Source organism: Dysidea avara, chromosome 2 (genome assembly GCF_963678975.1).
Source record: "Dysidea avara chromosome 2, odDysAvar1.4, whole genome shotgun sequence".
Classification (NCBI taxonomy): domain Eukaryota; kingdom Metazoa; phylum Porifera; class Demospongiae; order Dictyoceratida; family Dysideidae; genus Dysidea; species Dysidea avara.
Genome location: NC_089273.1, coordinates 19,936,079 through 19,950,890, shown reverse-complemented (window position 1 = coordinate 19,950,890; position 14,812 = coordinate 19,936,079). Strand labels below are relative to the sequence as shown.

The 14,812-nt window shown below is 34.9% G+C and overlaps 1 protein-coding gene across 1 annotated transcript; it reads right to left on the bottom strand.

The window, feature by feature from the left end:
* Window positions 1–1,520: 1,520 nt before the first annotated feature.
* LOC136246796 (uncharacterized) lies at window positions 1,521–14,501 on the bottom strand. Its single transcript, XM_066038354.1, has 10 exons — window positions 14,407–14,501; window positions 11,162–11,530; window positions 8,380–8,760; window positions 8,027–8,320; window positions 7,581–7,976; window positions 4,723–5,094; window positions 4,306–4,665; window positions 2,964–3,353; window positions 2,041–2,286; window positions 1,521–1,985 (listed from the first exon to the last, which is right to left on the bottom strand). The coding sequence occupies exons 1-10, from the start codon at window positions 14,495–14,497 to the stop codon at window positions 1,687–1,689; spliced, it is 3,198 nt and encodes a 1,065-aa protein (XP_065894426.1). The 5' UTR covers window positions 14,498–14,501; the 3' UTR covers window positions 1,521–1,686.
* Between the last annotated feature and the right edge of the window lie 311 nt (window positions 14,502–14,812).

Below are 14,812 nucleotides of genomic sequence, written 5' to 3'. Positions count from 1 at the left end.
GCGACTTTTTACCACCAAGCGTTTCTCTGCTGGCTAAAGACAATGCTAAGGACGATTTGTGCGACATGAATCGTGAGTCATACCGCCTGATGTTGAAGCGAGAGAATGCCTCATTTACTCCCTTAATTTTTACTACTACTGGTGGAATGGGTGATGCTGCTACTCAGTTTTATAAGAGATCGGCCAACCTTTTGAGTGCAAAGCACAGTCTTTCCTATGGAATAGTGATGGGATTGCTGAGATGTAAATTGAGCTTCTCTTTGTTGAGGTCTGCAATTATGTGCATTCGCGGTGCCAGGTCCAGTTTGCGCTGTCCCATTGCTGAGGCACCGATTGCTGTGCAGGTCGCTGAGGCCCATATGTAACTGAGATAATTTGTTTTTGTTTATTATGTACTGTTTTATCTTATGTCATTAATTTGGATTTGTAAAAAAAAAAAAAAAAAAAAAAAATCGAAAAAAAAAAGGCAAGTGCTACAACTAGTGCTGTGAACACTGTTGGAGAATGTACAAAGGCTGCTAAGCAGGAAGTCCAAGCGCGTGATACACCCCGATACGCACTCGCTGCCTTGGATCACCCCAAGGATCAACCAGGCAAGAGGTTTCAATTTGACTGCCACAGCGATGATTTACAGATGACCAGTCATTTAGTGAAAATGGTAGTGGCACAGAATTGGTGGCATATGGTTCTTCTACCACAGCTGTAAGTCATAGAAGTTCATTGATTAGCCAAGATCAGTTTGTTACAAAGCAACACTTGCCACCCCCTGCTCCAACATTTATCTTTAACAGTTGCAACTCTTCAAGCTGTCCAATATCTTTTTCTGGTTCATATCAAGACAGTACAGATGACATTGATGAGCTTTTAAAAGACATATCAGTTGATCAGCTGTTTGACCCATAAAGGACATTATAGAGACAGTGAGAGACTCTCTATATGATTATATCTATGTGATTATATACAAAGTTTAAATGTACAATTATTGCTTAATAATCAATCAAAATATTTCAAAGTCTAATACAACTATAATTGCCATAGAAACAGGCCTCTTATAAGTATCACCTCCTGGGTTGAACAAGTTGCATAATGTTGTTTACTGGACTTTATGGAATGTAAATGTTGAGAGTTTGTTGACTGTTGAGACCTGCACATGGAATGCTGTGGGACACCACAAAGTGTGGTATATCAGTTATATACCACAGTTTGCTGTGGTATATCATTTATATACAACAGTCTGAGCCTTTGATCTGAGGTGTGAAAGTGGTACATTACATATATATCTATATATATACTACACTTAGACATTACACAGGGAAAGTCCCACCACTGCAGCTGTGACAAACTACAGCTGGAGTATTTCCTTTATATGTAGTTGAAATATGTTTTTATAGCGTTGTTTGTGTAACACCTCTACAGCTGACAATATGCTGGTTTTTGAGTTTGCCTGATAGAAAACAACAACAAAAATAAGAAAATCAATTATCGTACTCTTTTGCAACAAACTTAATGTTGTGCTGACAACAAAATGTTGGAGTGAATTATCTACATAACATCAATTTTTGTAACTGCATCAAATGAAAATTGCTAAATGAAAATTGCTATCGATATTAATAATTAACCATGTCAACACACATAAATATGTTTAAACACAATGTTTAAAGGGAGCCTATTGCTATGATGCCATCATTACTGAGTAATTTGATTGTAACAAGGGTTTTCTTCTACTTTAAATTCATCTGGTGATGATCTTTGACATACATCATAGTCAGTATCAAAATTGAAACAAGAATTGTTGGCTACATCATACACCTGTTCATCTTTAATAGTGCCCTTACAATCAGGGATCATTACATATACTGGCTCCTCATTAGGTCCAATCATTTGCAAATAACTGGCCTCCATTTCATCCTGCAGAGCAAGCTTTCCATGTTTTTCCACAGGATCAGTTTTGGAATTAGTCAGGTCATCACAGCTCTGAGCTCCTTCTATTTGTACATTGTGATAATATTGGAGTTATGTTTGAAATAGACAACCACTTACCATTATCTACATAGTCCACATCTAAATCAGCAGCACTAGCATATATTGGGTTGGGTGCACTAGTACGGGTATTCCTCAACTGCGATAAACTGACATTTTCTGTGTTGCCTGTACGGTATGCTATTCTTTTGCAGTAGCTTCTCACAAATAAAATGACACCACATAATATCATTAAAAGTACAGTTCCGCCCACTCCTCCAGCAATGGGGATATATGATATATCATCTTTAGAGTTTTCATCACTGGCTATGGAATTATGGATATAAACAAAAAAATTGTGGCTACAAACATATTGCATGCAGATAATATTTACATGAGTAGATAGAGCATATAACTAGGAAACATTTGTAAAATGATATTATAAGATTAAGAAAGGCCAAATGTATTTAATAAATACTATGTGGATCTAAGCTTCTGCTAGGAATTACTCATGTCTACTGCATAGTGATTTGGATACTACAGCACTAATAAAATCATTTGCTATAGTGTAAGAAATACGAAGTCACAAGGCATTGAGTGTATTATAACACTTTTGGTTTGTTCTGATGGTTTTCTGTTTCCATTATAATATTATATAGCATGAATAAGTAGCTGTGATTTTAAGTATACGCACATAATACACACAGTAACAGTATTATGCATGCTTAACGGACAATACGTACTTAGCCATAACCATGGTTTGGAGTCTACAGTAAAGTAAAAATTTTAGTTTTTATTAAATATTATGTACAGTTCTAGTAAAATAAAAGCTACGTAATATCAAAAATCAGCTAAATGGGAAATGCTGTAATCTTTTAAATATGTACAGTAAGTTAAGAACGATCTGTGTACAAAGCCTATACGTTACAATGAAGAACTTTAACTGGAGACGTATACTGTCAACTTTATGAAAACTAATACACGAGATCATTACATTTACATACCACTATTCTGACAACTCCACACTTCTCCATTAGCAATCCACATTAATGAGGACCCATCATTTGATACATTACACACATATGATGGGTTTCCACTACCATTAAAGCCTTCTTCACACTGCAGATCACATATTTTGTTAAATATGCCACTACAAGATCTAGGTAGTACACTGTTCATTGGTAGTAATGATGAGGGACACTCCATGATGGTACAGGACACTGGTGATCCACTCCAACTACCATCAGACTGACATGTTCTCTGAGAGCTACCCGTTAACCCATAACCAGTGTTACATCTGAAACTACAAGTGTCTTCATGTGAAGGTGATTGATCATTTACTGATGAACAGGATATAGCTCCATTATTTGGTACAAGAAGTTGTGAGCAATTAACTAGTATACAAGGCAAAACAATGTTGTAGTATATAGGTGAACTTAAACACTATTGGTAGTAGCTTAGCTATGGCAACCAAATAAAAATGAGCATGCATTATGTTATGGTGACAGTGGCAGATCTAGAGGGATTTTCAGGTTCAGGAAGTTTTCAATAACTCCCAGCTGGGGTCAATGTTAACTAATTATATAACTTGATAGCTTAGTGGCCTATAGCTAAGGCATAAAGTAGGGTTCCTATGGATAAAAATACATGAAAATAGTAAGAAGAAAATATCCTGACTGCGTGGCAGACTCCTGTAAGAGTTCGAGCTTTAATCAGATGGCAGCAGGTTCGAGGCTGCCCTGGTCTAGTCATGGATTTTTCTTCTTTCTCCTACTTTTCAAACATACTTAGTGAATCCAATATAAACATTTTAAGCCTTTATAAGGTCTTCTGATATACAGGCTCTGCCTTTAACAAGTATTGCAATCATAATCATAATAAACTAGCTAGCAATGAATCAATAAAATCACTCCACGACATTGTTTCACAGTTTAATCTTACCAATCCAGGCATTCGCAGTAAATTTTGAAGCAAAATAGCACTTGTACTCATTAAAACGATAATTATTTTAGAAGCACTTATCATGCATAAAATAATGGCATTTTCAATGATTTCAAAGACAAAAGTATGAAGTTTAGCCAGTAGAAAAAGTCCCAATATAATGCACCGTGTATAACTATTGGTGATCTTATTATCACCCATACAATTCATAAATAAATTTTGGGACATGAGCACTATTTTCAGACAGGGTTTCAGCTGAAACCATTGCAATCCCCCAGTATGCACCACTGTGGTGTCTAACTTACATATATTTGCAACAAAAAGCACTAGAAGACATAAGCTTTCCATACCACTAGTTTAAAATGTCAAACTATTATATTAATGTTTTAACAACATTAATTTAACCTTTTTCACAATGTGTTGACCCATTCCATGTTAAACTACCATAATCTTCTACAATATCACAAATATAAGAGCCTCCCTCTCCTTCATATCCATCAACACAAACAGTAGTACATATTGACTGATATTGTCTGTCACATGATGACTGTAGTTGTGAGTTGTCAAGAGGTGGAGAAGTGGAACAATTGAATACTGCACACACTGGCATTCCTTCACTCCATGTACCATCCATTAAACATGTCCCATTAAGAGTTCCTTGTAATTGGTATCCAACATCACATGAAAATGTGCAGTTTGCTTCATATTCGGCATTAGTTCCATTTGAACATTGAATAATTCCATTATTTAAATTGGGACAGTGCACTGTAAGATTTCAAAAAAGTGACTGGCCAATTACATATTAAAAATTAACATACAAACCTCTTTCACACATGATATCTGCATCAGCCATTGACACCCATTCCAACATATCAGGATCACTTGTTACATTACACAAGTAAGTGACATCATCCCCAGTAAAACCTTCAGGACATGATACATTGCAAGCTGACAAATACATTAATCCACATGATGATGGTATGGTTACAGTACCATAGTTTAATACAGTAGGACAGTTAAGAGGTATACAAGTTGGAAGTCCTTTATTCCATGTTTGATTAGCTAAACAAATTCCATTTTGTGATCCTTGTAATTCATAACCTGGATTACAAGAGAATGTACAGTTATCCTCATATGCACCAGTAGCTTCATTTGGACATTGTAATGTTCCATTGATGGGAGGTGGACACTGAACTAAAAGATAAATGAGCACATAGCTTATTAAGTTCTCAACTGTGATGAATATTAGAATTTTGTTTGGCTTGTTACAAATAATGTAATCAAAATAATCATAATACTGTACTTGGTTAAAATCACAACAATATGTCATGGTTCCAAGAAAGCAAAAGGCAGAAGATTTAATATTATGTACGAGCCACTATGTACTGTCAGTTATTTGCAATGGCAATGGTTACTGATATTTACTCCTTCTCTTGTCAATGTATGAACAAGTTTTCAACTCGATAACAGACACAAGCAATACTTGTGTCCATACTGAGTCACTTAGATGAATCAGTGCCAGGTTGGATGATTCTTTTCTGTCATTGCTAGTTAAATTAAAATTGTTTGCATGCAGTTGCAACACTGTTTAGATATGTATCACTAGACAAATTTAATAACTGCAAGTTGTTTGTTCTTTGTGCAATCTATATGCATATTAATTGTGCCGATTAAAATTATATGATGACCACATATTGTGGTTGACTCACATGGCATCACCATGGTCACATAAGTTGTGTTTTACAGTAACAGAATCTGGATCGTATACCTACTATACAAATAATAAATGCATTTGATTTGTCAAGGTAAGGTGAAACCCTTCATGCAAATAATGTCTTGGCTGTAAAAATCCCAAGAAAGCAAAAAAATAACTAGCTGGAGCAGGCAGAGTAATGAATTTTTTTGAATTGATCCTTTATTATATAGACTTGTGCTCTGTTCTACTTTCAGTTTTGCTGCATTCCTAATTAATGGCTAGCAATTCGGCTACTTTTTGTCTCTACATTAATCATCGAACCAAACTACTAGTCAGAAAAGAAGTAAATGAACGAGAGTCAATGATAAAAGACTAATGCTAAAACTTGTTTATTACTATGTTGTATTAGCATTCATTCTTGGTCACTCCAATTATCAACACTTTTTGTTACTTATATATACTTACGATCTTTTCACAACTAAGCTGCTCTTACAGATACTTGATTACCATTTTGAAATTTAAATAGATACACAAAATTGAATGTTCTATATACATTCTTCATCAACCACAGAGTATTATTTCCCCTCTGAAAATGAAGCAAATATGATCTCCATGGTTGTGGAGGAAAATGAACTGGGTGTAGTATTTGATAAAGACTTGAAGTTTACATCTCATGTTAATCAAATTGTAATGAAAGCTAACAGGGTGTTGGGAATTATTAAATGTACCTTTGCCTCCAGTGATTCCAACAAAACAAGATTATTATAAGTTACTTTTGTTTGCCCAATTTTGGTCAACTGTCTGGAATGCTCATCTTATGAAAAACATCTGTAAATTAGAAGCAGTTCAAAGAAGAGCCACAAAACTTATACCCTCCTTCTATAATTTGACATACTCTGAAAGACTCCAAGAACTTAATATACTCAGCTTACTTTACCGTCGAACCAGAATGGATCTGATTATGACTTACAAAATCCTGAACAATTTAGTATCTGTGGACAAAGACTATTTTTTTACTTCTAATACCAACCCCATCCAATGAAATGGACTCAAACTTTACAAAAATCACTTCAACACTGCTATTAGAGATCATAGTTTTTCACAGAGAATTGTCAATAATTGGAACACCTTACCCCACAAAATTGCATCTGCACCTAATGTACTGATCTTTAAGACTAAATTAGATATATTTTTGTGTGACCGCCGGTTTGATTTTATTTAGATGTATTTGAGATTGGTTTTATAAGACTTTGTCTTTCCTTGCACCAATTAACAAAATGATAATTAAGGAACATGTATAATGAATCAATCACAAGGGCATAGCCAGGATTATTCAAAAGTAGTTTACAACAGCAGTTACAGATGTTGGGTCATTGAGACCTTGAACTATTTAAATTCAACAGATTTCCTGTCGTCATGCATAAATTTGTATAGGTAATCACACACATTTGAGTACAATTATTCCATAATTGCACGAAAATGCGTGTGATTGCCTACTAATCACATAGTGACCACCCTTCATGGTTTGTAGTACACATCTATCCAGTTCTATGTGGCCATTAACTTCTACCAGGTGATTGCATCATCCTTCTTTGTATTACATCATTTGTTGTTGCACTTAAAAGGCTTCATGTGTCAGCAATTCTGATTGGCAACTCAAAATGTCTACATATGTTGCACTTAACAGGCTTCTATTGTCAGCTCATTTGATTGGCTATTCATTATATCACTTCTGTTATTCTGCTATTTTATTGGCTACTTTACAGTGCAATTACAGAAACAAGGCCATGCGATTTGGGATTAATTGCACTCCTACTATTGAGACTAATGTATGGCAAATTAAATCACTATGTGATTAAGATAGTAAAACTGTAGCCACCCCTCTAGTGGGGCTATTGATACAAACATGCACAGACAAAAATGGAATTTACGTAATAGGATTAATTAGTGTATTTGTAAGTCAATTTAACATAATTATATATACCTCTCTCACATAATCCATGATGTACTCCACCTATTGGTATCCAGTCAACCAAAGCAGGATCACTTGTAACATTACACAAGTAAATGACATCTTCTCCAGTGAAACCATCACGACAAAATACCCTGCATTGGGATAAATATGTCAGAGTACACGTTGAATTTACTAGAGACAGAATATGTTGTGAAATTGAAATTCTTGCAGAACAGTTGAAAGGTGCACAAGATGGTAGTCCTCCACTCCAAGTTTGGTCAGCTAAGCAAATTCCAGTATGAGCTCCTTGTAAGTCATAACCTGGATTGCAGGAGAATGTACAGATATCCCCATATGTGCCATTATCTCCATTGGAACATTGAAGTGTTCCATCAGTTGGAGGTGGGCATGGCAGTGAGCTTGAGTCTACAGGATATAAAAATGGTATTCTGTCTAACAGTGATTGACTTACTTACCATCAAGGACTACTACAATGTTGTGGCTATTTTGTCCTTTGGGATTGACCACAGTACACATATATGTTCCAACATGATTGACATTAAATCTAGTAATAGTGTAATCAGTACGGAACACTGCAGCATTCCTAGTATGTGTCACTGTTGTGATACTAGTGGACTGTGTTATTGGAGTACCATCCTTCATCCAGGTAAATGCATCTGGTGGAGAACCTTCTGATGTACAGGACAATGTAAGAGGAGCACCAGCAACACCTTGTACTCTGGATAGCTGTGTGGTAATCATTGGAGCAGCTGTGAATTATTATAGTACTTGTAAGCAATAAATTATATACCATTACAAAGTGACTTACTTCTTGTAGCAAAGTATACTCCTACTCTCATACTCTGGTACAACATGGTGCTGTTTCTCATAGTGCATGTGTAAACACCTTCTAAAGTAGCTGTGAATGCTGTGCTGCATAAAAAGATGTTTATAGCTCCAACAATATTTGCAATAGTTGCTCCACGTGACTGAATCCCTGGACCATCACATGGCCCACTAGGAATCAGTTCTCCATTGAAATACAATTCACCTAGCTCATCATTAGAATTTCCACTAGGTCCTAATCCAGTGATGCAACGAAACAGTACACCATTACTGTCTGGAGACTCAGAAGAATAATTACTGATTCTATTACTGTCACTTATTTCATTGCTTCCAGTGGTTTCCACTCCTCCCGTAAGTGCTATTCCTATTCATAGAATAGTTCAGCTGATTGTTTATACTCATTAGTTTGTTCTCATATTCCAGCTTATATTTCATCCCTTTCCCATTTCCTAGAAAACTATTTACCCCCATTTGTATGTGTTTTTTGTCCTCCTCCCCAGTCATGAACTATTATTGTGCCATCCTGGTGCTTATTTATACAAATTAAATATACAATAATTACCATCTAGATACTTAATATTGGTAAGCTGTTATTTATGGCATCCATACAGTTTTCTACCATACAAATTGAAATACTCCAATAAAACAGTTATACTGTATAACTTTAAAAATAAATAGTCTAAATTTGAGGGACTGTGCAACAAGCTACACAGGCTAATAATGACATAACTACCACATACATACAACTTTGTGAGGTATGTAATTTTTGCAGATTAATGAATCTTGCATATTCACAGTTGGAACATAATTTTCACTCAGGTTACCTATTATGTGGTGCACCGGCTTCTTGGGCCGCACAACACACTAACATGTGTCTTGATATAGCATAGTGGTGCACTGATGCCACTTTTCACTGCCTATCTGATATCGGTACATTTTAGGTGGAAAATGGCTGATACTGATCCAACAACGATACTTTTCTACACAGGAATTATTCACAAGAAACAGCCAGTAATGCCAATAATATGTAATAAAAATAATATGTAATAAAACTCTGATTGTGGCTTCAATGAATCTTATTTTGTGGCTTTTTCATTGTACTATAATGCTAGCAGTTAGCTTCTTCCTTGGCTGATATTTGCACTTGCTTAACTTAACCCTTCAATGCAACTTAACATGCTACATATGCTACCACCTTGAAAAGTAATTACATGATGCCATACAAAGCATTGGTTGTTGTTGGGCATTAGTTTTATCAGTACAAGTCTGATACCATCAAAATATGGCTGATATACCAGTGCTAGTATTGGCATCGGTGCATCACTAATGGTGCATACTTGGCAATCATTAATTTTAAGCTAGGAAACTGCAATTATACAAAAGTTATGTTCCTCAAAAATTTGGATGTATACAGTAGTTCAGAGCAACAGAATTCAACCACTGTACCACACAAGCATATACAAGCCTCTACAGATTTGTAACATAAAAATGTTGCTATTTTTACAACAAACTGGTTGGACATGTGATTGCATTAAAGTAAACAGAAAAAAGTGATACTTCATGGCTGCTCATTAAAATTTGGCATATTTTGATTGTAAAATTTCAAAATTTTTTTTAGATTTGTGCCTAATACAATGCTCAAATATATTAAACATTTTCCACAATGATGTACAAAACCTTTCCAGTTAAGAATGGTGAAATTACATAAGTCATGTGGTGAAATTACATAGCTAAATTAAATATTCCAGTTAGTCAATTGCAAACTACATATCTATGTGCACGTATTTTTAACTGGTCATTTTAGAAGTTTCTTGTTTAGCGAACAAACATATATCCACTATGCACATCATGTCACTAATTTCATTTCATACTCTATGTACTTCACTGACATTGACAATGCATTGCATTCCAGACCATGCCTTCTTCAATACATTATGATGTAACAGCTTACATTAAAGAAATCTGGTATTGGAGAGCTTGATATACATAGGATCAGTAACATATGTGAGGCCTAAGGATCTAACTCAAACAGTATCACTAGGCTACAAGAAAGCTAGCTGGGGTCCATATTCAAGGAATTTGAATATTTATAGCCCTCTAAAGCCACTATTGTTCTGCATAATCATTACTCATTGCAACTTTACAGTTCCCCTGGGAAAATGAATGATCTACATGGTAAGAATCCTCCACTATAGGTTAGCATTCTAACTACCAATTACCAAGGCCACTCATGTAACTATTATACACATACAAAAATTTGAAGTATGTAATTTTCATGAATTAACAAATTCCAGGGTACTTACAGTTTAATTTTCATGAAAGATCTTTTTCACTTAGGCTACTCATTATCTAGCACAGAACTAATCTGGATGAAAATTTTGGGGACATCTAAGCAATTTCAAAATCTGTGAATATTGTATCCTTCAAAATTTTGTATATATATATATATATATGGTACATGTAGCTCAGAACAACAGAATCCAACCACACAATCATACTTTATAATAACATGAACACATTGTTAATTTTTTTCTGCTACAGTAAGTTAACATTCATTTTCAAATGCAAATATCACTGCATATATGGTAGAGTAATAGAGCAGTCTTATTACAAAACACTCAGGCTTTGTAATAGGATGTATTCTTGTGCTGCAACGCATAACGTTCATGGCATGAATTGACGGAAGTAACTCTATAGAGGTATATATTTTAACCATAATTACATAATAATAATCATATATACAATCTAATGAGAAAATATATTACCTGATATACGGAGAGTTAATGGTGAACTGGTATAAGTTGTACGTATGACACTTCCTACAGTTGCTGAACAAGATATTGTACCAGCATCTACTGCAGTCAGATAATCAGCAGTAATTGTCTGTATTGTTTGACTATGAGGAAAACATCTTGGTGTACCACCATGATGAGCATTGTTTCTATAACATTTGGTAGTGTTCCATCGGTAATTGGACACTAGTGACGTTGCTACTGGTGTTCCATTACTGTAAATCACCAAACATGTCAGGGTAACAGAACTCAGTATAGGGTAATCAAAGGTATGTGGTTGATCAGTAACTAGTGTACCTGCTGGACTACTGTGTATAAAAACTATAACGTTACTGTCAACACCTACAGCAACAAGGAACATTTGTATGAATGCAAAGGAACTGCACTGCAGAATTATATAATACCCATTAATTACATTAATTCTACATGATAGGTAGGTAAGGAAATAGTTACATGCATGCATAATATATCTATATACAGGTATGTGACACATGTAATGTAAACAAGGTTAACATATTAAGAGTATAAATTCTGAATACTAGCAGTAGGATGCCTACATGTGAATTCCAGAAGTGATATACTCATGCAGTGTGTACAGTGTATACACATTCATGTATCATGTTCCATAGAGAATTTGCATTATGCTTGAGCCTATTATGCTCAAAATTTTACCTATTATTCCTTCCAGAATTTCCCAAAATTTTCACCTATTATTCTTTTTTTATTCTTGTTTCTAGCCTATTATTCCAAACTTATTCTCATTTAATTTCTGCAGCTAGTCACTTAGTTTTCAAGATGCTGATCTACATAGTTTTGCCAGAATTAATTAATGGCCACAAAAGAAGTGCTCCCTTTTTTACATCATTAATTTTTCTAGCCGTAAGTAGTTACAACAGAATTGGAATAGCTATTTGCAGACTAGAGTATTATTTTAATTCAAGTGCTTTAAATTATTGGTGTATTATGGTTGTAGCTTCATACTAAGATAATGATCAAAGACTTCAGCACTCATATAATAATGTAAGCTATATATCACTCTTAGTAGCTTAACTCTTTTCTTCTAGCTAATAAAGAATAGACAACATGCCCCATAATTCCACAGATTATTCCTGTGGACATCCGATAATTCTAAAATTATGCCTTTAACCATCCAATTATTCCCACCATATTGGTAACCTATTATTCTCAAAATTATGCCGGCATAATAGGCACAAGCCTAACTTGCATTCAGAACATGCCAAGTTTCTGAAGTAATTAGTGTTTTTTATCAATGGCTGTGATTTATTCATTGATAGTTTTGAGTATCCTATATCTTCCTATTAGCTTCTTGGTGAGTATGAGACTCCGTTAATCCATGCAGGCCATTTCTAACTTTCATAACGTACTCTTCTACTTATAGATGCATTATTGTATGCCTAGTACCTACCAAAGTACACAGCTACAGTGCCTATATAATTATGCAGCTAAATGCTTAAGTAAAGTTTAACTACATTTGTTTTCATTTAAAGTTGGCATAAGTTGCTTGGATTTCTTAAATGACTGTTCACAATAAAAATACAGTACTATTTTTTGAAGGATGAGACTCATACTTCTCATATTATAGCAGTGCAAAGATAAGAGTATAATGTTTGATTCCAACTTAATTGTTGATGCAGCTAATGTAATTTTTATATTTTAAAAAATGATGTTACATATGCACTGCTTTCAGAAATATAATGCATATCTATAACTTCATTACGCATACACAGATACTATACACATGATAATGTTATGCGGTATTGTACTACATTATGTAACATGACAAATATTGTATATACTTTTAAGCGAAGTTTTTCATCACATATGCACATGTTAGCTATGCCCTTTCTCACATAGTCATCTTAAAACCAAAACTGTAACTGCAACAGTTATGTATTTTTCATACGTACAATAAAACACACTATAGTAAACAGTGCAGAATTAAAATCAAAAGCAGACAGATTTTGTCAACTACATTACAAACATGAAATAATGTTGTATAACAGATAATCTTTGTAGAAAAATGTTGGTTTTTGCTTACTAACAACTACATATATTTCCAATTGTTTACTATGCATGGGAGTTAAAAACAATATGCTTTTGGCTGCCTGCATGTTCAAGTGCCTCTATATCGTGAATTATATTTTAGGGTGATGAATCTTAATTTTACAAATTTTGCCCATTGCCCAACCTGGGATGGAGATTGGAGGTTATTGCATGGAGGTTATTGAAAGATACAGATACTGTATGAACAGAACTGTATGCATACACCTGTTTGCTTATGGTAGGCATTTTTATTGCTTCAGTTCTGTAACAAATTTATTGTATTCATGCTGTATAGCCAAAAGTTTTGTTTGTACCATAATTTATTTTATTATTGTACCATCGTATTCTTATGCCTATATATGTATGTAGTTAAGCTTGTTGTGTTATTCATTCTAAGAGTCGTTCTGCTATGAGTGGCAAATATTATTACCAATAGATTTGTTTTTAATTTCTTTCAGCGCACACAGCTAACAATACCAGACTATGTACATGTAGTCTGGGGACCCAGTTTGTGCATATAATGGCATACAGTTCATCATTGTATACTCTCCCACAAAGGACATGCATACGACAAAGATCAAGCCTCTAAAATTCAGAGAGAATCTTTACTTTGAAATTATATTAAAGTGTAGAAAAGAATCCCAAAACCAGTCAGTGACTGGGTCCCCAGGCAAAGTGCAGTCTGAACAAAACGACTCACTGCTGGGATCTGGCATTTCTTCTGCAATATTTCAACCTTATGATATAGACATAATCCTGTATCAATTGACAACAAATTCAGAAAGTGAATTAGGACACTGCTATGATGCAAGTGGTTTAGTAGACGCTAGCTATAGCTATACTCCAAATCTAAATTTATTATTATAATGTATGTAGGAGCATAGCTTTCGTTTATAGCTACTGAAATTAATGGTAAGAGAGTCTGTGTGAGCTATACTATATAGTTTGTGTTGCAGTAGCTATCTACATAGTCTACTAGACTCTACCTGCAGCTACCACAATTACCATAGATAGTATATACTACGTACTATTTATGCAATAAGTGAGTAGCTACCACGGTTCAGTACTCAGTGCCGACTAGCTACGCCGGCAAACTAGCTAATTGTTCAGTAGCTAATAATGTATGGTTAATGTGACACAGATAGACTACATACCTTGACGGCTATAGTATATCACTGCAACAATAAGGCAGACAATTTTACTTCCCATATCGGCCATAAAGTTACACGATGAATGTACGATCATTAGGCTAACCAGGTCACGTGATTTAGCTAGTCTGGCGCCGCCCGCCCCTTCGCAAAAAGTAAGGGTCTGGTGAAATACAAATACCTAATCATTTCAAAAGGAATTCAATTAGACAGCGTACGTATTGCTTGTTACGTCAGATGATTGCACTTCAATTCGAACAAAAGCATTGTGTTGCCAAGGCGATTTCTGTGTGAACGTCATTGGCATGCACTAATTGGCTAGCGCCGAATCTGGGCGCTAGAAATGATTTAGTATCTGTATTTCACCAGGCCCTTACTTTATGCGAAGGGGCGGGCGGCGCCAGACTATGAT